At 45.0% G+C, this 27,844-nt stretch overlaps 1 protein-coding gene across 1 annotated transcript in view; it reads left to right on the forward strand.

Moving 5' to 3' along the window:
• The window catches only part of AXL (AXL receptor tyrosine kinase), a 96,797-nt gene that overhangs the window by 54,940 nt on the left and 14,013 nt on the right, over positions 1-27,844 (forward strand). The window contains exons 6-15 of the mRNA XM_040442191.1: positions 1,460-1,575; positions 10,016-10,211; positions 15,067-15,206; positions 15,845-15,989; positions 16,078-16,089; positions 16,449-16,584; positions 16,675-16,766; positions 18,928-19,023; positions 20,690-20,767; positions 21,523-21,615. Of these exons, the coding sequence (XP_040298125.1) occupies positions 1,460-1,575; positions 10,016-10,211; positions 15,067-15,206; positions 15,845-15,989; positions 16,078-16,089; positions 16,449-16,584; positions 16,675-16,766; positions 18,928-19,023; positions 20,690-20,767; positions 21,523-21,615 (1,104 nt within the window). The remainder of the gene's footprint in view (positions 1-1,459; positions 1,576-10,015; positions 10,212-15,066; positions 15,207-15,844; positions 15,990-16,077; positions 16,090-16,448; positions 16,585-16,674; positions 16,767-18,927; positions 19,024-20,689; positions 20,768-21,522; positions 21,616-27,844) is intronic.

Consider the following 27,844-nt stretch of genomic DNA (forward strand, 5'->3'; position numbering starts at 1 on the left):
AGATCCTGTATTGTACAGTGTGGAGGCGATCAGATCCTGTATTGTACGGTGTGGAGGAGATCAGATCCTGTATTGTACAGTGTGGAGGAGATCAGATCCTGTATTGTACAGTGTGGAGGAGATCAGATCCTGTATTGTACAGAGTGGAGGAGATCAGATCCTGTATTATGCAGGGTGGAGGAGATCAGATCCTGTATTGTACAGTGTGGAGGAGATCAGATCCTGTATTGTACGGTGTGGAGGAGATCAGATCCTGTATTATGCAGGGTGGAGGAGATCAGATCATGTATTGTACAGTGTGGAGGAGATCAGATCCTGTATTGTACAGTGTGGAGGAGATCAGATCCAGTATTGTACAGTGTGGAGATCAGATCCAGTATTGTACAGTGTGGAGGAGATCAGATCCTGTATTGTACAGTGTGGAGGAGATCAGATTCTGTATTGTACAGTGTGGAGGAGATCAGATCCTGTATTGTACAGTGTGGAGGAGATCAGGTCCTGTATTGCACAGTGTGGAGGAGATCAGATCATGTATTGTACAGTGTGGAGGAGATCAGATCCTGTATTGTACAGTGTGGAGGAGATCAGATCCTGTATTGTACAGTGTGGAGGAGATCAGATCCTGTATTGTACAGTGTGGAGGAGATCAGATCCTGTATTGTACAGTGTGGAGGTTCTGCATTGTGTGGTCCATTATTAGCAGATCTTGTATTAATGTTGCAGCACTTCCAACCATGAAGAATCAGTGTCTCATCATGGACCATAAGGTGCAGATAGAAAAGACCCTTTTATAAACCCATGGGCTTTGGTTTCACGCTGATCGTTCCCACCTGTTTATTGACTCGGTGACACATCTCTGCGGAAGATTCCTGCTGCAAGAATGTGGCTGATTCACTTGTTTAGATCCAACGTGGTCTGACTCAGTGCCCACTAACCTCACTGGCATCTGAGGGAGGACATGAGGGGGGAACGCCGGCTGGAGTTAACCACTTCTTACCTTATCGTAATCTCTCCTATGAACTTACAATTTATACTGAATGAATCAATTCCATGCTAGACGTCTTTTTGGGGTGTCGGTGCTTGTAGGAGCACCTCATCTGTTGTATTGTTTTATTGGGATCGGTGTGGCATATGGCCACCCTGGACAATGCTTAAGGATCTCCTAAGATGCCACCTTGATCATTTAGACAGAATGTCCTAGACAGGTGCCGTGTTTGCCTTTTCTTTGTCTATTGAAGAAGACAGGTAGTTTTTGTGGCCACCATGATCTCAGTGACCCTTCTGGTCACATTGAGTATATTGCAGAAAACTGAACAACATCTTGGTTGTGCATCTATCACACCCTTGGCCATCTCTTGACCACCATATCAATACTTGTTGTCCACATTGGAATAGAGTTTCGATATGGTTTTTGGGCGATGTTAATAACGTAACTCTTCCTTTCCTCCATATATTGTAGTTCTACCCAGGAGGCCAAAAGATTTGACGCTGGTGACTCGGAGTACCACTCAACTGGAGATATCCTGGCAGCCTGGAGACAGCGGTGCTCACCCAGTGTATGTGTGTACAGTGCAGGTGGGTGCAAGATCAGGTCAACATCATGTTATTAGGGATGGGAAAAAAAAAACATTGGACCAATGAACCAATCAGGGCTGGTGGTATAGATAAAGGATATCTGGACAAAAATAGTAGACCCCCTGTCTGCCATTGTGCAACTTGCGTTATCCTATTGAACCGATGAACCAGTGAGAGCGGGTGATATTCAAAAGGGTATCAGGGCAAAAATCTAAGTCGAGCCCCCTGTCCGGTTTTTTGAAAATAAAGACTACGCAACGAAACTGTATTCAAGTGCTGGAACATTTCTTTTTTCTTCAATCCAAGAACTTACCTGGTTCGTTCCGTGCCTTTGGATGAAGATAGAGGTGAGCTGGATTTTTACATAGACACCTGTCCACTTGCCTTATCCTACTGGACAAATGAACCAGTCAGAGTGGGTGGCATACCAAAAGGTATCAGGGCAAAAATCTAAGTAGACCCCCCTGCCCGCCATTTTTGCTACTTGCCTTATCCTACTGGACCAATGAACCAGTCAGAGTGGGTGGCATACCAAAAGGTATCAGGGCAAAAATCTAAGTAGACCCCCCTGCCCGCCATTTTTGCTACTTGCCTTATCCTACTAAACCAATGAACCGGCTAGGACGAGTGGTATACAAAAAAGTATCAGGGCAAAAATCAAAATTGAGCCCCCGGTCCACTATTTTTGATACCAGCCTTATCCTACTGGACCAATGAACCAGTCAGGGAAGGTATCAAGGCAAAAATCTAAATAGAGTCCCCTGTCCACCATTTTTGCTACTTGCCTTTATAATTTTAGATGCACTGTCAGTTTTCTGCTCGGAGGTCGGTCTCATCGCCAGGACTCGCAAAAAAAAAGAAAGGCGCCTTAGGCAATGGCCCAGTTTGCCACCAACAAAGCAAAATCTTGAGTGAAACCATCCATACTGTCCAGAATTCCTTGCTAATTGAATTAACAGGTTAATTATGGGACCTAATTGGCTTGTTGCATTCCTCCGGAGGCGCTGTTTTCAGTAAGGGCTGACGGATTATCTCGGCCAGGCAGGGATAATCATTACTCACATTCAACAATGGTATCAAGTGAATGTAACAACAAGGGAGACCCGTCTTTCAACGCCTCATCTGTAATGAGTGGAGGGAGGGGGTGAAGGATCTACGGGTGGGGTTGGCATGTTTTGTTAGGTGGGACATGAAGAGCTGAGGAGACATTGACAAGCCGATAGAACACAAGAGATGCGTTTATCCCTCGCATTACGATCACCGTGCAGGATGAGAATACTGTATGCTGTCTGTGTCAGGTGGCTGCTGTAAAGCATCATGGATGTGGAGGAGGCAGATTGCCCCAGTTATGGGTGGATCATCAGACATAGGCCTCATGCACACGACCGTATTTTTTTGCGGTCCGCAAAACGGGGTTCCGTTTTCCCGTGATCCATGACCGTTTTTTCGTCCGTGGGTCTTCCTTGATTTTTGGAGGATCCACGGACATGAAAAAAAAGTCGTTTTGGTGTCCGCCGGGCCGTGCGGAGCCAAACGGATCCGTCCTGAATTACAATGCAAGTCAATGGGGACGGATCCGTTTGACGTTGACACAATATGGTGCAATTTCAAACGGATCCGTCCCCATTGACTTTCAATGTAAAGTCTGGAGTCCCTTTTATACCATCAGATCGGAGTTTTCTCCAATCCGATGGTATATTTTAACTTGAAGCGTCCCCATCACCATGGGAACGCCTCTATGTTAGAATATACTGTCGGATATGAGTTAGATCGTGAAACCTCATTTCCGACAGTATATTCTAACACAGAGGCGTTCCCATGGTGATGGGGACGCTTCTAGTTAGAATATACTACAAACTGTGTACATGACTGCCCCCTGCTGCCTGGCAGCCCTGATCTCTTACAGGGGGCCAGATCAGCACAATTAACCCCTTCAGGTGCCGCACCTGAAGGGGTTAATTGTGCTGATCACGGCCCCCTGTAAGAGATCGGGTGCTGCCAGGCAGCAGGGGGCAGTCTTGTACACAGTTTGTAGTGTATTCTAACTAGAAGCGTCCCCATCACCATGGGAACGCTTCTGTGTTAGAATATACTGTCGGTTCTGAGTTTTCACGAAGTGAAAACTCAGCTTTGAAAAAGCTTTTATGCAGACGGATCTTCGGATCCGTCTGTATAAAAACTAACCTACGGCCACGGATCACGGACACGGATGCCAATCTTGTGTGCATCCGTGTTCTTTCACGGACCCATTGACTTGAATGGGTCCGTGAACCGTTGGCCGTGAAAAAAATAGGACAGGTCATATTTTTTTCACGGCCAGGAAACACGGCTCACGGATGCGGCTGCCAAACGGTGCATTCTCCGTTTTTTCCACGGACCCATTGAAAGTCAATGGGTCCGCGAAAAAAAACGGAAAACGGCACAACGGCCACGGATGCACACAACGGTCGTGTGCATGAGGCCATAGACCAATATTTGGCCTCCTCCTCCCACTCCCGGAGATACAAGCACTCAGATTAACCCTTAGAGTCCAAATGGTAACGGAACAGACATTATATTGCAAATTCAGAACATTCATGTACCCTCTTAAAAAACCTCATTTGTTAAATTAATTTGTTAAAGAGTACCTCTAACTTTACCTGATGTGTCTTTTTAGCTAATACGTGCACCCCCCCCCCCCCCCCCCCATGTAATAACAGTTCTGAGGCATCTATTATTAAGACTGTATATTGTGCTTTCCTTTTATTATTCCTGCTAGAAGTTATAAATGAATTACTGGCAGTTTACAATGAAGGTCCAGTTGGGTGTTACCAGTTGCGTGGTGTCCCTGCACAGTTTGACACTATCCATTCAATCCTGGCAGGGACGCACCTGAACTGATAACACCCATCTGGACAGTCATTGAAAATTGCGCTAATATAAATAAATAAATAAAATAGTCTCTGGTACGTCGCCTTTTTCCGCGTCACAGGTCCCAATTGTGAAGTGGGTAGAGTTCACATAAATCTCAATCCTTTTTCCAGTTGGACCGCGCTGCTCCAGAAGGCAGGAAAAACACCACTTTAGACTCCTTCCAACAATCCGTGGATATAGGGAAGCAAAAGGCCACAGAAAGCAGCAGAGTCTCCACTCATTCGCCTCTGTCAGACACCAAAGGATAGCCACAATAGTGAAATACCATCACATAAACGGAATAACAGTATTTATTATACTCACAAAAGAGAATAGAATACAGGCAGTATAAAATTGCATACACCCGACCCGGGTGTCGCTTCGAAAAGCTTGAGATGCCCCGGACGAAGCTTTTCGAAGCGAAACCCGGGTCGGGTGTATGCAATTTTATACTGCCTGTATTCTATTCACTTTTGTGAGTATAATAAATACTGTTATTCCGTTTATGTGATGGTATTTCACTATTGTGGCTATCCTTTGGTGTCTGACAGAGGTGAATGAGTGGAGACTCTGCTGTTTTCTGTGGCCTTTTGCTTCCCTATATCCACGGATTATTGGAAGGAGTCTAAGTGGTGTTTTTCCTGCCTTCTGGAGCAGCGCGGTCCAAATGGAAAAATAATTGAAAATTGCGCACTCCAACTGGTAGCACCCATCTGGACCTTCATTGCAAATTGCAGACACCAACTGGTAACACCCATCTGGACCTTCACTGCAAATTGCAGACACCAACTGGTAACACCCATCTGGACCTTCACTGCAAATTGCACCAATAGGGGGCAGTGTGATCTTCGGTTTAACTGAACTCTTGTATATCCCAAGGTGTCAACTACAGTGCACCATGGGAGACCTGACACAATCACTTGTTTCAATTTAATATTTATAGATAATCAATTTATAGATAATCAACTCCATAGGTTTAGGTGTCATGGGCATGGCACAGCCGTATGCATCAAGCCTGTATGGACTGTGCTGCCATTCCGTGTGTGCAATTTGCGATGAAGGTCCAGATGGGTGTTACCAGTCGGTGTGTGCAATTTGCGATGAAGGTCCAGATGGGTGTTAACAGATGGTGTATCTGTTAACACCCATCTGGACCTTCATCGCAAATTGCACACACCGACTGGTAACACCCATCTGGACCTTCATCGCAAATTGCACACACGGAATGGCAGCACAGTCCATACAGGCTTGATGCATACGGCTGTGCCATGCCCATGACACCTAAACCTGTGGAGTTGATTATCTATAAATTGATTATCTATAAATATTAAATTGAAACAAGTGATTGTGTCAGGTCTCCCATGGTGCACTGTAGTTGACACCTTGGGATATACAAGAGTTCAGTTAAATCGAAGATCACACTGCCCCCTATTGGTAAAAAGAATGGCAAACAAAGAGCTCAATGGTTCCCATTCATGAATCATGGTCCTCACTGCTGCATGAATGAAACTTCCTGTTCATGGTTTCTAAAACGAGATCGAAAGGGGAAGAATTAGTTGCTGACGGTGGTGACTTCTCCATTAGTAGAAACAAAGACAAAGGGAAATCAGATTAGTGGACGGCGGCCAGTGCTTCATTCTTTGCTAATAGCATCCGACGGCAGGGAATGTGATGGAAGAGGTCACCAGCATCTCCTACAATTGTCCTACACTTTTAGGCCTCATGCACACGACCGTTTTTCGGGTCCGCATCCGAGCCGCAGCTTTTGTGGCTCGGGTGCGGACCCATTCACTTCCATAGGGCCGCAAAAGATGCGGACAGCACTCCGTGTACCGTCCGCATCCGTTGCGCCGTTCCAAGGCCCCGCAAAAAAAATATGGCAAGTCCTATTCTTGTCTGTTTTTGCGGACAAGAATAGGCAGGTCTACAGTGGGCCGCCCGTTCCGTTCTGCAAATTGCGGAAGGCACACGGGCGGCTTCAGTTTTTTGCGGATCCAAGGTTTGCGGACCGCAAAAAAACGTAACGGTCGTGTGCATGTAGCCTTACAGTGTGTCATCAGAAAATGACCTATTATTTAAATCATGTTTTTTTATCTTAGGCTACTTTCACACTCGCGTTTTGTGCGGATCCGTCATGGACGGATCCGTTCAGATAATACTACCGCGTGCATCCGTTCTGAAAGGATCCGTTTGTATTATCTTTAACATGGCCATGACGGATCCGTCTTGAAAACTATTGAAAGTCAATGGAGGACGGATCCGTTTTCTATTGGGACAGATTGTGTCCGTGAAAACGGATTGGTCCCCATTGACTTACATTGTGTGCCAGGACGGATCCGTTTGGCTCAGTTTCATCAGATGGAATGGAGACGGAACGGAGGCAAACTGAGCGGATCCTTTTCCATTCAGAATGCATTATAATACAAACTGATCCGTTTTGGACCGCTTGCGAGAGCCCTGAACGGATCTCACAAACGGAAAGCCAAAACGCCAGTGTGAAAGTTTAATAATTTTTGATGCTGGTTATTTTAAATTTTCCATGATAATATCTATTTTTAATAGAAATCCTAAAATCCAGCAGGTTTTACTTCTGGCCACTAAGCCTATCAATAGGCACTACTTCGTGGTCTGTACAAATCACTTTACTGCAGTCATCTGCTTATCATTACAGGCAGGATTAGAATAACAGATAACACTTATATGTATATGGATAACACAGGATCCATTATTCACAATAGGTGATTGTCAAAGGTTATCCGCTCCCCCTCCCCCTGGAGTCCCCTCCAGTCCATTGTGTCTATTGCCCATGGAGGCTGCTGTAAAGCATATCTCTAAATGCTGTTAAGAACAGCTCAGGCAAGATGGCCGCCCCCCATAGTCATGTTCAGGAAGTAGAAATCAGAAAATAAAAAAACAGATTCTAAAAAAGGATATGGTCACTATCTGGTTTTAATTGGCAGAAAAAAAAGGTTGGTGAGACATTCCCTTTAAACAGTCGTGTCCTAAAGATATCTGTAAGGCCAGGAGTCCCCAGATTGTAGACTGCTCTATGTGTGTAGTGTACAGATTGTTTACAATTTTCTACTAGAATGGTATCCAATGATAAGACGATGGAGGAGGATTTGGTTGCCTTGAATGTAGCAGCAGTTTTTTTTTTACCTTGTGGTGGCTGAAGGTGGACATCTAAGCAGGGTTAGACTGGCCCACCAGATTATGAGAGAAAACAAAACATTTGGAGCTTCCTTTAGAGCAGACCTGGGCAAACTACGGCCCGCGGGCCGTATACGGCCCGGCGGACCTTTTAATCCGGCCCCCGGGCGGAGCCAGAGGCGTGCCAAGCAACGATACCCCTCCTCCGCGAATGAAGAGGACTTCCGACTCGGCGTGCTGCGTGTGGCATGGCGCGGTGGCAGGGAGGCAGCGTCAGCGGCAGTACTGTCTAGGTAAGACACAGCAGGGGGGGGGGTGCCTCGTGCGAGCCGTACCCGGGACCCGGCCGGCCGCAATTATTCCCTTCTCTGTAACAGCGCAGCGCCCGCGGCTCTCATAGTATCGGCTGTGACTGTCTGACACTGACAGTCACAGAGCCGACAAGCATGAAGCTGCGGCCGCCTCCCCCTGTGCTGTGTGTAGTCAGTGTGACTAACACATGGCTGATCATCTCTGAGCATTACGTTTCTAAAGGCAAGGGGGGGGGGGGGAGGGGTGTGTACTATTGTAAGGGGGGGGGGGGGGGGTTCTGTATATGATGGGGGGGCCGGGGGGGTGTTCTGTACACAAGGGGACAATGGCTGGATTCACAGGGGACAATGGCTGGATTCACATTGGACAATGGCTGGATTCACAGGGGGACAATGGCTGGATTCACAGGGGACAATGGCTGGATTCACATGGGGACAATGGCTGGATTCACAGTGGGACAATTGCTGGATTCACAGGGGGACAATGGCTGGATTCACAGGGGGACAATGGCTGGATTCACAGGGGGACAATGGCTGGATTCACAGGGGGACAATGGCTGGATTCACAGGGGACAATGGCTGGATTCACAGGGGACAATGGCTGGATTCACAGGGGACAATGGCTGGATTCACAGGGGACAATGGCTGGATTCACAGGGGACAATGGCTGGATTCACATTGGACAATGGCTGGATTCACAGGGGGACAATGGCTGGATTCACAGGGGACAATGGCTGGATTCACATGGGGACAATGGCTGGATTCACAGGGGACAATGGCTGGATTCACAGGGGACAATGGCTGGATTCACAGGGGACAATGGCTGGATTCACAGGGGGACAATGGCTTTCACTAATATGAGTCACAAATAGTGAAAAATGTTCATTGTTTTGGGAAATTTTGTTTAATAAATTTAAATTTTTTTCTTGTAAGGCAACCTCACTTTTTCATTGTTTAACTATAACAAGTACTCGTACCAGTTGTCCAACAATGATATTTACTGCTTTTTATAAAGAAATACAATTGATTTTATGCAGTATTGAGTTTAGCCTTTTGGCCCGGCCCTCCAAAATATTTTCAGTTTCTCATGTGGCCCCATCGAAAAAATAATTGCCCACCCCTGCTTTAGAGCTAACCACCTACACTAGGGTCTATTCCTTTAATACAAAACCTATTAGACTTTATTGATGATAAAGGGAATAATTTCCACTGGTGGGCGCAAGAAACCACAAAGTCTAGCTCCATTCAAGAACCTCATCCACAAAAGCTTTGTGGATCTGGACACAACAAACCCTTTAAACGTGAACCCAACCCTTATTATTCTAGCTACACCTCCAGAAATATCCTTAGTTAGAACCCCAAGACCATCCTGTTTTTTTTTTAGCAGAAAGGATCACATATGTCTACACTCCAGGACTGTGCTATTAATCCAGGACTATCTCACTGAATCTTAGGCACTTGAGGTGGGCTTGGGTAGCATGGAGACAAATTAAAGATGTCCCCATACCATACTGTGGCCACCTTGGTTATATGTGGTCACCTAGTGATGGTTTAGTGTCCATACAGAGACAGCCTCTTCTGGATGATACCGTTCATTGCTAGTCTTTCCAGGCAGGAGATATTGTGCCCATTGTTCCTTTATAGTTTAGTAATGTTAAGGTTGCATGTAGTGGTCTTCTGATATTTGGTCTGATATGAGTAGTCTTGTTTAGAAATTCATATTAGAAAATGTAAAGTTAATCGAGTGTGGTCCAGTGTTCAGTAGCCCCTTGTATTAGCTAGAGCTGAGAACACCTACAACAAGTGTCTCTTGGCCTGAAGGACCTAACTCATGCATTACACAGGTTTCAATGATAACTGTTGTATCATGAACATGTGCACCAGGACGTCACAACAGGTTTCTAGTTTTGTTTTCTTCTCCTGCCCCAAGTTCCTTATTACTGTTGGACTGTGGTTTGAATTGGGGCTTTTCATTGTTACAGGTTAAAAAAAGAAGAACTACGGCAGTGACTATTTCTAAATTTTTAAGCTTCTAAACATTTTCAGTTTTGTGTTGTCTTCTAATTGGCCTTCTTTTCCTCCCTTAGGCTACTGCTCCTCATAGCCACCTCAGTACCACTCCTCACCATAAGATCTACAACCAGAACATCTATGTGCCCCCTTATACTCATATCATCAGTGACCTTGCTCCCTACTCTGTTTACAATGTGCGTGTGTCCTGCCTGAACCACGAGGGGGTGTCCCACTGGACAGAATGGGTCCCAATGGAAACCTTGGAAGGAGGTATGAGAGTCTGGGAGGGACTGGAGGTTCAGATATTTTTTTTTTACGTTCAAGAGTATATGAGGAGCAAAGAACTTACCAGTTTATATGGGAACATCTTCAAAGAGCAGGATTAATCCTATTAAACCAGAAATACCTCATGGTAGGGATGAGTCTGCTGATTTAAATGATTCCTTTCTTGTGAAAATAGTGCACTGGGGGTGGGGCTTAGCCCTTGAGTGCACCTGAACACCACAGCTTTCCAGTCTTCATTGTCACAAAGAAGAAAATATTTTCTTCTCGTGAATGTGGCCAAGACAGGTATCGTTTTAATCAGGAGGATCCAACCTACCAGGCAGTGGGCTGGTTCTATAAGGGTAATCCTGCTGACAGGTGCACTTTAAAGGGGTTGTCCGAGTTATTTTTTTTATTCTTTCTATGTTTCTAACTAGGCAACTGTAACAGCTTTCCAATTAACTCACTTTATCTCCAGTGGCTGGTTTCTCAGATTTCACTGACCTGTGATGTCAGCTTCTCTCCCTGCTCTGATAATGTTGGTGCACAAGCCTGAGAGATCTGTACACCAGATCTGTCACTGTGCTGGCCACGCCCCCCTGCACTGCCGGCTGCTGCTTATTGCTCTCTCCCAGGATTCTTAACCCCTTCAGCTGCACAGACTCAGGGCTGAAATGTTTACTGTGTAGCTGCAGGCAGTGAGGAGACAAATGCTGGGCACAGGAGCTGAACGAGAAGTTCTGCAGAGCATTGCAGGTAGAGGGAAGATCCTGTGTGTATTAGCAGTTCTACACATACAACATGCTGCAGAGTCTCCCAGCAGGCAGACATGACACTCAGGGCAGCACTTGTATTCACTCCCTTAGCAGTGTCATTATACAGCTGGGACTTGTAGCTCTACACATACAACATGCTGCAGAGTCTCCCAGCAGGCAGACATGTCACTCAGGGCAGTACTTGTATTCACTCCCTGCAGGGGGAGGGGCAGAAATAGTTTTTATTGCAAGTAAACAAAGGGCTGGAAGAGAACCAGGGAAATGAGGAAATAGATATTTTTTTGCCTAAAACTTGCTTAGCTTAGTTATATATATCGCTGACCATCAGATTAACAGTGCTATATCTTTTTTTTGTCCATAACTCGGACAACCCCTTTAAGATGCCCATACAAGAGTGAAACAATTACCTACTAAGCGCTTAAAGGGGTTCTGCAGTTTTCTTAAACTGATGATCTACCCTGTCTGGATAGATCATCAGCATCTGATCGGCGGGGGTCCGACACCCGGGGCCCCTGCCGATCAGCTGTTTGAGAAGGCAGTAGTGCCGTGGCCTTCTCGCTGTTTACCGCAGACCCAGTGACGTCACGACTTGTATCAATGGCCTGGGCGGGGCAAAACTCCATTCAAGTTAGCCCCGCCCATACCATTGATACTAATCGTGACGTCATTGGGTCTGCGGTAAACAGCGAAAAGGCCGCAGCGCTAGTGCCTTCTCAAACAGCTGATCGGCGGGGGATAGATCATCAATTTAAAAAACTGCAGAACCCCTTTAAATTATACAGCTCTGATGACTACACTTTGTGTCTATATAGCGTGCATTGCATCTAGCTGAAATGGACAGAGCAGAGGATTTGTTAGGAGAGACCTGTTTCTGAGCTGCTCTAGCCAATCACTATTTCTGAGATCAATGGTGGCTGTCTTGATTGTCTGGGTGCAGCTAACGGACAGCAACTGCCAAATGTCTTTTGCAGATGAATGCCAGGCATTCTAAGCAGCCACTAGTTTAATGGGCATCTGTCAGCAGATCTGTCCCTATGACACCGGCTGACCTGTTACATGTGCGTTCGGCAGCTGAAGGCATCTGTGTTGGTCCCATGTTCATATGTGTCCGCGTTGCTGAGAAAAACTAAGTTTTAATATATGCAAATGAGCCTCTAGGAGCAACGGGGGCATTACCATTACACCTAGAGGCTCTGTTCTCTCTGCAACTGCTGCGCCCTCTGCACTTCGATTGACAGGGCCAGGCAGTGAAAATGTCATCACACCCAGCCCCAATTGAAGTGCAGAGGACGCGGCAGTTCCAGAAAATGCTGAGCCTCTAGGTGTAATGGCAACGCCCCCGTTGCTCCTAGAGGCTCATTTGCATATAATAAAACATCATTTTTCTCAGCAATGCGGGCACATATGAACATGGGACCAACACAGATGCCTTCAGCTGCCAAGCACACGTGTAACAGGTCAGCCAGTGTCATAGGGACAGATCTGCTGACAGATGCCCTGTAAGGAAAGTCATTTACAAGATAGTCACGAAAGGCTAAAGTGCTTCGAAACTGAAAATGGAGATTTTATTTAAATTTAGAATTTTCACCTTACAGATGGTTTCAAAAGTATCGTCCGTTTCCTTGTGGCGCTCACTCCTCTGCACGTTCTCCTTCCCTTTGGCAGGAACTTGCAGGATTATAAGGGGGGCTCCCTTTCAGCCCCGGCCCCTTGTAGTAATTAGTACACAAGACACAATCGACACTGTCTGTGTCAGCCGTCCTATTGACTCAGTTTTCTTCTACTTCTTCTTGTGAAGCGTCTTGTTTACTCACTTCAACTTGTACCACAAGTCCCACTTTATTTTTTTATGTTAAAGGGGTTGTCCGAGTTCTGAAAAAAAATATATAGCACTATAAATCTGATGGACAGCGATATATAACTGAGCTAAGCAAGTTTTTGGCAAAAAAAAAAAGATATTTCCTCATTTTCCTGGTTCTCTTCCAGCCCTTTCTTTACCTACAATAAAACAATCTCTGCCCATCCTCCTGCTCTGCAAAGGGAGTGAATACAAGTGCTGCCCTGAGTGACATGTCTGCCTGCCGGGAGAATCAGCATCATGTTGTATATGTAGGACTGCAAGTCCCAGCTGTACAATGACACTGCTGATACACACAGGATCTTTCCCCCTACCTGTTCTTGTGCAATGCTCTGCAGAACTTCTCTAGTCTGTCAGCTCCTATGCCCAGCATTTGTCTCCTCACTGCCTGCAGCTACACAGTAGAGCCTTCAGCCCTAAGTCTGTGCTTCTGAAGGGGTTAAAGCTTTCTCTGAAGAATCCAGGGAGAGAGCAGACAGCAGACGGGCAGTGCAGGGGGGCGTGGCCAGCACAGTGACCTCTGTGTACAAACACATATCTGCTCTCTTAGGCTTCGTTCACATCTCCGTTTAGCCTTTCCGTTCTCCTGCTCCGTTTAGGACCAGGAGAACGGAAAGGACAGATTCGGCAGATAACTGAGCCGAACGGAACCTAAAGACCCCATAGACTACAATGGGGTCCGTAAGGTTTCCGCTCAGAAGATGATTTTGGAGTTGAGACAAAAGTAGTGCATGTAGGACTTTTGTGTCTGCTTCAAAAATCTTCCTCTGAGCGGAAACCTAATGGACCCTATTATAGTCTTTGGGCTCCTTAGTAGTGTTGATCGAGAATATTCTAATTGCAAATTTTTATTGCGAATATTGGCACTTCGAGAATTCACGAATATCTAGAATATAGTGCTATATCTTCGTAATCGGGAATATTCTAGATTTTTTTTCATCAGTACCCATGAAACCTCACTGCCTTTTGCTTGTGGGCCAATGAGAAGGCTGCAATATCTTTGACTTTAGGAGTAGTGTCGATCGCGAATTTTTGTATTGCAAATTTTTGTATTGCAAATTTTGCCGATTGCCGATTTTTGCTGCTCATCACTAGTCCTTAGGTTCCATTCAGCTCAGTTATGTGCCGAATCCATCCTTTCCATTCTCCTGCTCCTAAACATAGCAGGAGAACAGAAAGGCTAAACTGTGATGTGAACGAAGCCTTAGGCTTGTGCTCTAAACATCATCAGAGTAGGGAGAGAAGCTCACATCAAAGATCATGTGACCCTTAGTGATATCTGAGAGAGCAGCAACTGTAGATGCAGTAAGTGCATGGTAAAGCCTTTACATAGAAAGAACAAAAAAATAACTTGGACAACCCCTTTAATGTCTCTTAAAGGGATGACGAGGATTAGAAAAACATAACTGCTTTATTCCTAAAACAGCTCTATGCCTGTCCATGGGTAACGTCAGATGCATTGAAGTGAATAAGGCTAATCTTAAAGGGGTTGTACACTCATTTCCAGACCTCTTAGACTTACCTGATCCCCTGTGCTGGGTCCCGGACTGTTATCTACCCGGCCTCTGCTACTTGTCTCGGGTCCCTCCATGTAAACTTCCTGTTTGATGCTACTGCTGCCAATCACTTGCTCCTCTTGCATTATGTCAAATGGTCATGTGAAGCAAGGGGAGCTTATAACCGCTGCAGCCAATCACATCAAACCGGAAGTTTACATGGAGAGACCCGAGACAAGCAGGGGTGGAGTTGTGACAAGTTGGGACCTACAGCCGGGGGGTCAGGTAGGTATGATCACCAACGATGGTCCCACCAGTCTGAGCAGTTTGCACAACCCCTTTATATCCCACATTCAGGTGTGGAGATGTTTTTGGAAGAAAGCAGCCATCTTTTTCTAGTCCTTTTTGTAGACAACACTTTGGATTAGCCAATGCTTAAAATACTTATTGCCGTTTTAATCATTTTAAGGGGTTACCTGACCACAGTATCCCTCTTGTCCATGGGCTGTGTCTGGTATTGCTGCTCAGGCCCATTCACTTGAACGTGGTCAAGCTGCAGTACCAGACACAACCTCACACACAAAAGTGGCGCTGTTGGCTTTTTTGGGGGGAGGGAGGGACCCTTTCTTGTAACCTTATATAATTTCCTTCTTAATGACACACTTTAGCTTCATTCCAAGAATATGGATCCATGTCTTAGGCTCATGAGAGATTTCTGTTTCTCTTCATAGTTCCGTCTGGTCCCCCTCAAAATGTCACTGCGATTAGAAACGAGACTGTTATTATAATCACATGGAGAGAACCAAGATCGCCACTGAATGGTGTTCTACAGGGTTACAAACTGGCTTATCAAGCTAAGGACCAACCAGAGGTACCAGACTCAAAACTAACCCATGCAGGTGGTCTACGTATCATCATAGTGTGCAACGTGATTTGTGTGCATGGGTGTCATGGCGGAAGGCAACTAGAACCAACACCAGCTGCAGGTCTGTCATTGAGAACCTTAGACGATATGGCCTACCAGCCCCTTACCTATGACCCATAGTTGAATAAGGTCACTACAGCATCCAGATGTGTAGCTTGAAACTCCTAGGCCCCACACCATGTGCAATTTATAATACAGGGGCCTTTGGTCTTCCTGAGCAACTGCCACAACCTATAGCTACACCCCTGCCTCTATCCATGCCATGAGGTAGATAGGAGTATTGGACTTGGCATGGGCAATGAGTAAGCCTGCTGCGTAGCTTTAGTGTCTACAGACTGAGTTGTGTATGTGTATGTGTATGTAGTATAGTATTAAATGAATGTAGCTTTATCATGTGTGTGTTTACGGCTCTTCGGGAATGGCTGGTTCCCATGCTCGGTCAAAATTAAACCTTGGCTCTAGTTGTGTATGTCAACCCTTGGTGATATTATGTCACAACAATGTTGTGCATGGTACTGTATGTACTAGGCTTAGAATATACAAATATTATATCACATTCTCAGTGTAGGGTTTTTACTACACAGGTTGTGGTAGATGCTGGCCTGACCAATGAGGTGATGATGGATATGTTGCAGCCTGTGGACAATCTGACTGTTAGGATCTCCTCTTACACAGTCTCCGGAGATGGTCCTTGGAGTGATCCGGTTGTTGCTATACTCAGTAACTATGGTAAGATGCATCAGCCAACCATTTCCTATATTATATGTATGGTACTGTTGCCTGGTGTCTCATGTATGTCAATTTGCTTTTATTCCAGAGTCTCCTCAAGGTAAGGAACAGAACTGAATACTGACAGTAATGGAGCCCAGATCCGAGTGACTATCAATATTTTATTTTGCGTGCCGTACAGACTAGTTGTCCAACCTATATCCTATACGTGTACCCCATGCCATGTCTCCAAGGGATGTATTCGCCATGCTATGCTTTTAATGGGTTCAGCAGAATGTAAGATCATGGGCTTGGGTAGGGAGCACTTGGTTGAGTAACATTGAGAAGCACTGCCATTGGGTCTCCTGACCATTCTCCGAATGAATTGCTTTGCATTGGAGAGTCCTTGTCCTATACATTTCTTCTCAATGGAAGATTTAAAAAACAAAACAAAAACAAGCTCATATTTTTATTCAACAGCTGTCAGAGACATGGCATCATCTCTTTTCTCCTGGCATTGGTGGTATGTAATGCTGGTGGTTGCTGTGGCAGTTTTCGGAGCCATCGTAGGTGCTATTTTCCTCGCCCATGTCCGAAAGAAGGAGACAAGATATGGGTGAGTCCGCACAATAATATATCAATGAGGCTCATGGAAGACATTGGGTACAGGCCGATGATACTGATGTTGTTTTATGTAAATATTCAGAGAGGCCTTTGAACCAACCATGGAGCAAGGAGAACTGGTGGTCCGGTACAGAGTACGGAAGTCTTACAGCAGAAGAACCACAGAAGCCACCTGTAAGTCTGACATGTTCCTCTGTATACCACCATGTATATGGTCACAGATCTCTAAAAATGAGTCTTCGCATGTTTCCATTCATAGTACCTAGCTCAAGAGCATTTAGAGGTGAACCCATATTGAGTATCTTTGACTGCTAGTGCGATCTGATGGCCTTTGACCACTCAACCTTAAGCTCGAAAGCTGCAGATGTGGAGGGTTAGAAAACTATGGGAATATCCTGTTGCTTTCTGTTGAAATTCAGTCTTATGTAACTCATAAATATTTATGACGCCACATGTCAGGATAGCCCCTCGTGCACAGACTGTAGTCGTGGGAGCTAGCACAGGGATAGGTGGGGTCGCCTGTTGGACCAGACTGATTGATGCAAGATCTGGAGGAGTCTTCAGAGAATCTGTGCATACTCCATCCACTTGGCTGAACATCAGGAAATTTCTGTTCATGTTTTGTGCTGAATAACACTGGGATCCAGGCTGCTCCATGGTTACAGAGAGACCTTTCTGCTGGTGATGGTTTCTTCCACGCAGTCAGTCTAGCTTAAGCCTCTTCTGGGACCAGCAGGCGAAGGCTGTTTCCCGAGGAAAACATTGTGTAAATTTTAATGGAGGACTATTGCACAACTGATAAACTTATAGGTTTCATATGTTTTCCAGTGTGGTCATTGTTTCTTATTGCATTAGACAGGATTGTACAGTTAATAATGCTAAAAGTACAGAAGTTTTTACCAAATTCTGACTAATGCAATACTGATATACTGCGCTTTGCTCAGTATGACGGGCGGATTGAGGGCAAGGCCTTACCATGCCTCTTAGTGGCTGTGGCTCCATCTATGAAAGGAGTGCTCTCGGCGGCCGCGCCACGGCAGTCATAGAGCCGGAGTCTGTGCTACTCTGTGCTGCACGTGTGGCATCTCCAATGTGCAGCATTGCTCCCTGCCAAGTGTATGGGCGATCTGTATCTGGGTGATGACAACTCTGGTCCTGATGAAAGGCTGCCCTGAATAGGGTAGCATAGAAACGCGTAGAGTGGACGCTACATTAGGCAAGGATCTATGTATTATGCACAAATCTAGGTCATAGGGCTTGACAGTGACATTGGGGTATGATTGGTGGCTACATGTGCAAATTAGACCAATCACCCCCCCCCCCCCCCCCAACTTTCAGAGAACACTGTCATTAGCTCGGAATGACCTGTTTGAGTAACAGATACACATCGAGTGAATACAGTGTATGTAAGTGTGTGTGGTGGAACTGTGGAGGCAACATTGTATCTCTAGCACCACACACAGATCTTTTTACTCATTAGTGACTATGGGGATAGTGGCTGGACCTTTCTACTAATAGTCCACTACCCCATTGCACTCAGCCTGAATTGTTTTGTTGGCGGGTAGCCACTACAATTTTAATATTATGATAATAAATTATTTATTTTAAGCATTCTTCTCAGGCAGTAAACCATGTATCTATTGTTAAAAGTACGCAAACCAGTATTTACTTCAGTTACTTATTTAATTCTGTGATATTTTTAGATACAGAACTTCAAATCCCCATCATCGACATAGATTTAAAGGGAGTCTGTCAGCAGCTTTGACCATGCAAAACTGCTGACAGCACTAGGTAGGGGCTAAAGATATGGGAGGAAAACATACCTTTTATACAGCTTTTATTATCAGAGCAGTGTAAATATGAAGTTGTATTCTGCGAGGTTCTTTTCCTGCAATAGCCAATCAGGCACAGCTTCACTGTTATGTGCTGTCTACTCCCTGAATTGAGCTGCTTCACATCCCCTCTGCTCTGAGTGACAGCTGTCATGGTCTCCTGTTTGGATTCTACCTCAGAGGCGTGGGCTCTGTAAAGCACCTCAATGCAGAGATGACTTCATAGTGAAGCTCTGCCTCCAGGGAACTCGCAAGAGCAGAACCTGGCAGAAGAAAAGTTCCTATTCACACTTCTCCTGATAATAAAAGCTCCACAAAAGATATGTTTGTCATGCTTTTCCTAGCTCCTAGTTCTGTCGGCAGTTTTGCGTGGTCAAAACTGCTGACAGACTCCCTTCAAAGATAATATTTTGACTGCCTTTACTTTGGTAGGTGTCTGTGTTGACCTAGGTTAGAACAATAGTTTTTCTGAAGTAAATAAATTATTGTTCTCCGCTCTCTAGTGAACAGACTGGGCATTAGTGATGATCTTAAAGAGAAACTTCGAGATGTTATGGTGGATCGACACAAACTTACACTCGGCAAGACCCTTGGAGAAGGTAGGCAGTGCCACTGGCTATGTTGTATGGACCACGTGATCAGATCTTCTGATGTCATCTTTCGTAGGTTGACAAGCAAGTCCACCTACTTTCATTATATTCCTATTGCAACTCCTTTCCCATATATCCTATAAGGGGTATATCAAGCTACGTTCAGAACTCCCATAGCTGCTCACCGTTCACTTCAGGGTCTTGTTTCTGGATATAGGAGCAGATCCTAGAGGTGGGGCCCGCTTCTAACTAACATTGTTGGCATATCCTAGTGATATGCCATCAATGTCTGAGATGAATCAGCCCCTTTAACAAATGTTATATCCTTCTGAATTTTTCCCTCATACGTGATATAAAGGCATTTATGAGTACACACTGCAGGGAACCATGAGAGAGGTCCTCAAAGGTCCCTTCCACCATGAGAGAGTTCATCTGAGGCTTCTTCCTTGTAAGCAAACATCTGATGTATTATAAGAAAATACAAGAATAATATGCAAGAGCAGTTGTTGAAACTGTTGATATAATGCAATCACTTTCATAAAATATGTGCCCCCTACTTGGTCAACCTTCATTCTATGGCACTGTATGGACAACAGTGATTTATTCTACTGATCTAGTTTGGGTTCCTGGTTCATAGTTGTGTCTAGAACTAGTTACATTCTGTAGGAAGCAAAGTAAAATAAAATCTCCTCTGGGACTTCCTATGCAATTCTGAGACTTTTATTTTTTCCTCTCATCTTTCCCATCAAACCTCAGTTCTGCAGCTCACAGGACAGGTTCTTGCCGTCTCATCTACACTGTGTTTTGCTTTGTGTGGGAACAGTCACACAGTAACACGAGCCGAGCAGGCCCCACTTCCGTTCCCTGTCTTATCCTACACAGTCTGGAAAAGCTATCGGAAAACAGCTCTTGGTCTAATGGCTTCCTTTAGCTTCCTCGTGAGGGACTGATCTCCTGCCAGATTCGTCTCAGCTATTCCTAAAGGGCAACTTGTTAACACAGCGGCTGCTGGTTTCTTAGGTCCCAGAGGGTCAACAACAGCTACAATGTAATAGAATTTGCATGGATCATTGTTATAGGTCAGGGAATCTTCTCGTCTCCTTGTGGAGATCAACGTGGTGTAGGGGGTCTTACACACAATGCTTCCAGGTGAAAGTATGCAAACTAGCTGTCCTCCATGACAAAAATGGTCTTTCTATGGTTACCTAGTGTTACCTATAGATGACTACTCTGTAAGTCAACGTCAGACCCATTAAAGACCCCTGAAACATGACATGGAACATCAGCTAAGCTAAAAACGCCCATCTGTACCTCTTAATGCTCTTGCCCTTCATCATTACTGTCATGTTTGAAGGTTCTTTAATGGGTCAAACATTGACATACAGGGTAGCTTTGGAGAGGTGATACTAGATATTTTTCTTCTTCTGGGGGGGAGCTAATCTGAATACTTTTTGAGACTGAACATTGGTGACCATAAAGCTTTGACTCAGGAGGTGCAGAAGATTTGAGCTAGTCTTCTTTCCAAATGTTATAGATGTTGTTGCTCTATAGCATGATGCACTCCAAGTTAACCACCATTTGCATGGATATTTTGTGCAACCTTTTATGAGGGTCTTTGTGTTGGACGTGTATAACAAAAAAAATGATAAATATGATTTATGATCTTGTTTCTTAGGAGAGTTTGGCTCTGTCATGGAGGGTCAGTTAAATCAAGACGACTATATCCTTAAGGTCGCTGTGAAGACCATGAAGAGTAAGTAATAGTCTATATCGATGGGTTTCTCTAGATAAGACCTACATCTCCTTATGCTCTACTTTAGATCTACTTTTTGACTCCTTTCCCCCTTGTGGTGCCAAGGACTAACTCAATGTTCTATGATGTTAAAAATATCTATAACTTCTGAATAAATACCCTTCTTCGAGAGTATTTTGAGATTATAACCTGGATTAATATTTCTGGACAAGCAAAGCTCTGTGGGCCACCTACCCCACACCAGTGAAAAGGATGCACAAAACCAGGGCAGGATGTATAATAGAAAGTAGCGCCCCCTTGTGATTTCTGTCTCTGGGTCAGCTATAAGCCATATAAAGTCTGAGATGACAACATGGCTGGATAGTGCCGTTCACGGGGATCTGGACGGTTTCTGGCATGAGTGGCCGGTTTTGGCTGAACAAAAAACAGCGCACGCAATGTTTTTTGTCTGGCCGAAATCCACCACTCATGCCAGCAGCCGGCCGGATCCCACTGCAGTTAATAGGGTCCACCAGTATCCGGCTATGTCTGATGTGTTCCTCTGCCGAATTCAATTTCAGATGTGAAAGTAGCCTAAGCCATGCAAAAACATATGAGTGCCATCTGCAGCTCATGGGTTCAAAGACAGGCGGCCACCATCTTAAAAAAGACATCTGCCTGTCTACGGCCATTCATACTGCTCCTTTTTCTCCCTATTGTCCCCAGTGTCAGATATTTCTCTATTTTTATGCCCTTTATTTTTTCTCCTCCGACAGTTGCCATCTGCACCCGCACCGAGATGGAAGATTTCCTGAGTGAGGCCGTGTGCATGAAGGAGTTTGATCATCCCAACGTCATGCGTCTCATCGGTGAGTGGTGGGACCAGTGTAGTATATCAACCAGCTGAAGTCAATAAGTCAGTATCTAAAATCTCTGCATGCTGTCAGTGAAATAAGTAGTAACTTTTTAGTATAAGACTACTCTAGGAACGTTCCTTTTGCTGGTGCCAGTGGTCGCATATAAAGCCGGGGGGAATTTTCCTTTACCAAATAATTGGGTGTCCTAAAGGAGAGTCCGAGGTCTGTCGAGGTCTACTATTAGGGAATCATTTCTAACATGCCTGTATTACAAGATATCTCTGTGGGTTTTCTTCTGTTATTCCTACTGGAAATGTTTGAAAAATTTGGCAACTGGGTGTCACTATCCCTCCTGTCAATGAGTCTAACACTGTCCAATCAATGTAGGGGCACAACCCTTTGACAAGGGAAATAGTAACATCCCGTTGTGAATTCATACATTTCCAGGAAGTATAACTGAGGAATGGTACAATGCAAACTTGCAAAGCCCTGAGAAAAGATAGTCCAAAATTGTTATTTTATGGGAAATACAAGTATTTACTAAACCAGACATGTTAGGAATGCTGATAGGTCCATCTTAACGGGGTTGTCCAACTTTTAAACTCTTTTGGTCATCCCCCCTTCCCCAGTAGACCTGCGTAGAGAAGCATGCTTACCTGCTCCCAGTTTCTTCAATTCCTTGCTTGTCAGCTTCTGGAGCTGACGGGGATCACGCGTGCCGCTACAGCTTGGTTGGGGGGTTTGGGGGAAAAACGGTTTGAAAGCTAGACAACCCCTTTAAGGAATATCCCATAACACAAGGTGAAGTGCTCTCACACTTTTAAGCAGCTGCTTTTTTTTTCCCTGTGATGTGTCCACCAGTGCACATGAATGTATTAAGATTCCAGAATTTGGAGACGAACCCCTGTTCTCTTAAAGTAATAAGTCACACAGGAGTTTACTTAAATATTTTGACCAGGAGCAAATTTTATGACATTGATTAATGTAAAAATAATCAATAAAATCACTAAAATGAAGTGGCCTAAATAATCAATACCACAACATTTAGGAGCATTCAGAACTGTATGAAACTGGGTGCATTGAATGCAGCGCAATATATCTCTTGTATCATCCGATAGTCTGTTCTTTATATGTCCAACAGATATCATTTGTCGCCACCTAGTGTCAGAGGTTGTGTACTGCACTGTTCTGAAACATCTGCCAATGCACACAGCTGCCTCCACCCTCCTCACTTACACAATCCATCATTTCTAATTCCAATCCCTAGATTCTTACAAGATATTTTCCTCAACTGAAACCATCTGATTTTAGGCGTGCCACCATTACCACTGTGTTTTTTCAGCTTGTAATGGATATTATATGTTTAAGTTACGGCATCCCTTTGGCCATTTAACTTTTATTATTTTTTATTTTTTTTAGCTTTTTCCTCATAGAATTAAAGAATTAATAGATTTTCTTGTTTACCAAATGTAATATAATAAAATAATTATTGAAGCGGCCGCATTATCTTATTTCAAATCTGTTGAGGCCGTAGTTATAATACACCCCCCTCCCTTGTCACTCATTTCCCCCCTCCCTTGTCACTCATTTCCCCCCTCCCTTGTCACTCATTCCCCCCCCCTCCTTTGTCACTCTCATTCCCCCCACTCCCTTGTCACTCTCATTTCCCCCCCTCTCCCTTGTCACTCTCATCATTCCCCCCCTCCCCTCCCCCTTGTCACTCTCATTCCCCCAATCCCCCCCTTGTCACTCTCATTCCCCCCCTCCCCCCTCCCTTCCTTGTCACTCTCATTCCATTCCCCCCCCCACCCTAGTGTAGCATGGCCGAGCTCTGTTCGGTCCGCGGTACAGGAGCATTTGTTTCCTGTACCCGGCCGGACTGACAGGAAGTGCACACTAAGTGAGCACTTCCTGTCAGTCCGGCCGGGTACAGGAAACAAAAGCGCCTGTACCGCGGACCAAACAGAGCTCGGCCATGCTACATCAGAGGCGCTTCCCTCCTGTTAGTCCCTCTCTCTGGGCAGTGCGGCAGCCGCCCGGTGCAGGGGAGGGCCCTCCGCCATACTTAAAAAAAAACAACTTGCGGCAACACTTTTTTTTTTAAAACCACACGGGGCCGGCGCCCCCTGCTAAATTGCGCCCTAGGCGGCTGCCTAGGTCGCCTTACAGGTGGCGCTGGCCCTGCCAGGCGGTGAAAGCATCATCAATCCTGATCCTGTCAATCAAAGTGCAGAGGGCGCAACAGTTGCAGAGTGAGAGATCAAAACCTCTAAGTGTAACATTTTTCTCAGCAATATGAACATAGGACCAACACAGATGCCTTCAGCTGCCAAGCGCACATGTAACAGGTCAGCCAGTGTCATAGGTAGAGATCTGCTGACAGATGTCCCTTTAACCCCTTAAGGACTCAGCCCTATTTCACCTTAAGGACCAGGCCATTTTTTGCAAATCTGACCAGTGTCACTTTAAGTGCTGATAACTTTAAAACGCTTTGACTTATCCAGGCCGTTCTGAGACAGTTTTTTTTAAATCACATATTGTACTTCATGACACTGGTAAAATGAAGTAAAAAATAATAATTTTTATTTATAAAAAAATACCAAATTTACCAAAAAATTGTAAAAAATTGCAAATTTCCAAGTTTCAATTTCTCTACTTCTATAATACATAGTAATGCCTCCAAAAATTGTTATTACTTTACATTCCCCATATGTCTACTTCATGTTTGGATCATTTTGGGAATGATATTTTATTTTTTGGGACCAGTTCAGGTCTGAAGTCACTTTGCGAGGCTTACATAATAGAACCCACCCAAAAATGACCCCATTCTATAAACTACACCCCTCAAGGTATTCAAAACTGATTTTACTAACTTTGTTAACCCTTTAGGCGTTCCACAAGAATTAATGGAAAATAGAGATACAATTTCAAAATTTCACATTTTGGCAGATTTTGCATTTTAATAATTTTTTTCCAGTTACAAAGCAAGGGTTAACAGCCAAACCAAACTCAATATTTATGGCCCTGATTCTCTAGTTTACAGAAACACCCCATATGTGGTCGTAAACTACTGTACGGGCACACGGCAGGGCGCAGAAGGAAAGGAATGCCATACGGTTTTTGGAAGGCAGGTTTTGCTGGACTGCACCCCTAGAGTAGAAACTTCAAAAAAGTGACCCCATTTTTTTTTTTACGGTGTTCATCTCAGGGGTTAGGTCATGTGATATTTTTATAGAGCCAGTAGATGCGGATGCGGCGATACCTAATATGTATACTTTTTTTTATTTATGTAAGTTTTACACAATAACAGCTTTTTTAAAACAAAAAAAATGATGTTTTAGTGTCTCCATATTCTGAGCCATAGTTTTTTTATTTTTTGTGCGATTGTCTCAGGTAGGGGCTCATTTTTTGCGCGATGAGGTGACGGTTAGATTGGTATTATTTTGGTGGGCAAACGCCTTTTTGATCGCTTGCTGTTGTACTTTTGTGATGTAAGGTGACAAAAAAATGGTTTATTTAGCACAGTTTTTATTTTATTACGGTGTTCATCAGAGGGGTTAGGTCATGTGATATGTTTATAGAGCTGGTCGATACAGACTCGTCGATACCTAATATGTATACTTTTTTATTTCTCCCTATTTTTTACCAATTTTTTTTTTACTTTATTTGGGGAAAATGACGTTTTTGTTTATTTTTACTTGAAACTTTTAATTTTTGGGGGGGAAAACTTTATTCTTTCAACTTTATTTTTTTAACTTTATTTTTTGTCCCACTTTGGGACTTGAACTTTTGGGGGCCCAATTCCCTTTACAATGCATTCCAATACTTCTGTATTGGAATGCATTGGCTGTATGAGTAATACAGGGGGCTGGATCTCACAGGCTCGTCACCGGAAGGCAGCGCTGATGCCTAAGGAAGGCATCACGCTGCCTTCCATGCCATCGGGTCCCCCCTACAGCCGCATGGGGACCCGATGGCCCCGCCGATCGCCGCCGCAAACCTCAGGTAAAGCCGCAAACCGCAGGTCTGAATTGATCTGCGGTTTGCTGCGATCGCCGATGCGAGGGGGTCACATGACCCCCCCGGCGTTGTGACCGGATGCCCGCTGAATCATTTCAGCGGACATCCTGTTCCGATTAACCCCCGCCGTGCCGCAATGTAGTTTTAAAGTTAGGACGTACCGGTACGTCCTGGGTCCTTAAGGACTCGGCAAACATGGCGTACCGGTACGTCCTAAGTCCTTAAGGGGTTAAACATAGAAGTAATGTGACCACAAGTCATAAGATCTCCTTGCAGCCATGACAGACATGTACAATTTGTCTATAAAATACCAGTGGTTGCCCTGCAAAATAAAATGTTCTATATTTCTTCAAACCAGCACCTGGATCTAAATACTTTTGTAATTGTATGTAAGTAAAAAATGTAGTGTAGCCCCTGAAAATCTATCTGTATAGCGCCACCTGTTGGCAGGGCCGTCTTTAATATTGATTGGACCCTGGGCAAGAATTTACTTGGGCCCTCTGGATCCCGCCTTCCCACACCCCCTGGCATGCAATCACGCCCTCCACCACAACACACACACAAAAAATATAATAATCCACACACAGAGTACAGTGAATCCCTGTAAATACTTCCAGTTCTGAAGACTCCAGCAGGATCAGTGATCTGGGCTCTGGGCTGGAAGTGGGCACCGCTCTGCAGTTCAGGAAGGAGATCGGCTCAACCTAGCGTTACAGTGCACCCCAGCACCCTACAGTATGCAGTATAGCACCCTATAGTATATAGCACCCCACAGTATGCAGTATAGCACCCTATAGTATATAGCATAGCACCCCACAGTATATAGTACCCCACAGTATGCAATATATAGTATAGCACCCCACACTATACAGCACCCCACAGTATACAGTATACAGCACCCCACAGTATACAGAACCCCACAGTATACAGCACCCCACACTATACAGCACCCACAGTATACAGTAGCTTACAGTATATTAGTATAACAGCCCCTGTCACCTTTTCCTGATGTAATCATTACAAAAAAAGTTCCACAGTTATGGCAAACTTCTCCTGCAGCAACACTCCTGGTAGAGAGAAAGGACCTTTGATGACCTCATAGCCAATGTGATCAATAATATCAATATGTTACTGGTCACATGGTGATGATGTCATCAAAGATCCTTTCTCCTAAGAGAATCACAGCTCTCACTGTCTCACAGTTCGCTGCCTGAAGTGCCCGCACCCAGGCAGGCATGGCAGCACCCCCCTGTGTAACTTTGCCCCGCTTTAAAGACGGCCCTGCCTGTTGGTGTATTTTCTGTATTTCTCTGTATACCTCAGAGAAGTGGACGCACAGAGAAGGACCCCCCCCCACCCCCACACGAGCTGTGATAAGGAAAAGAGCTGCAGCAGAAAGGACCCCCGAGCTGTGATAATGAAAAGAGCTGTAGCAGAAAGGACACCCCCCTAGCTGTGATAAGAAAAAGAGCTGCAGCAGAAAAGACACCCCCCGAGCTGTGATAAGGAAAAGAGCTGCAGCAGAAAGGACCCCCCTGAGCTGTGATAAGGAAAAGAACTGTAGCAGAAAGGACACCCCCCAAACTGTGATAAGGAAAAGAGCTGTAGCAGAAAGGACCCCCCTTCAAGCTGTGATAAGGAAAAGAGCTGTAGCAGAAAGGACCCCCCTTCAAGCTGTGATATAAACAGCTGTAGCAGAAAGGACCCCCCCTGAGCTGTGATAAGAAAAAGAGCTGCAGCAGAAAGGACCCCCCCTGAGCTGTGATAAGGAAAAGAGCTGCAGCAGAAAGGACACCCCCTGAGCTGTGATAAGGAAAAGAGCTGTAGCAGAAAGCCCCCCCCCCGAGCTGTGATAAGGAAAAGAGTTGTAGCAGAAAGGACCCCCCAGAGCTGTGATAAGTAAAAGGCTGTAGCAGAAAGGACCCCCCCCCCAGCTGTGATAAGGAAAAGAGCTGTAGCAGAAAGGACACCCCCGAGCTGCCCCGAGCTGTGATAAGTAAAAGAGCTGTAGCAGAAAGGACCCCCCCCGAGCTGTGATAAGTAAAAGAGCTGCAGCAGAAAGGACACCCCGAGCTGTGATAAGTAAAAGAGCTGCAGCAGAAAGGACACCCCCTCCCCCGACCTATGATAAGGAAAAGAGCTGCAGCAGAAAGGACACCCCCGACCTATGATAAGGAAAAGAGCTGCAGCAGAAAGGACACCCCCCGAGCTGCCAGCCTGA

The sequence above is a fragment of the Bufo bufo genome, chromosome 8 (genome assembly GCF_905171765.1).
Source record: "Bufo bufo chromosome 8, aBufBuf1.1, whole genome shotgun sequence".
NCBI classification, from domain to species: domain Eukaryota; kingdom Metazoa; phylum Chordata; class Amphibia; order Anura; family Bufonidae; genus Bufo; species Bufo bufo.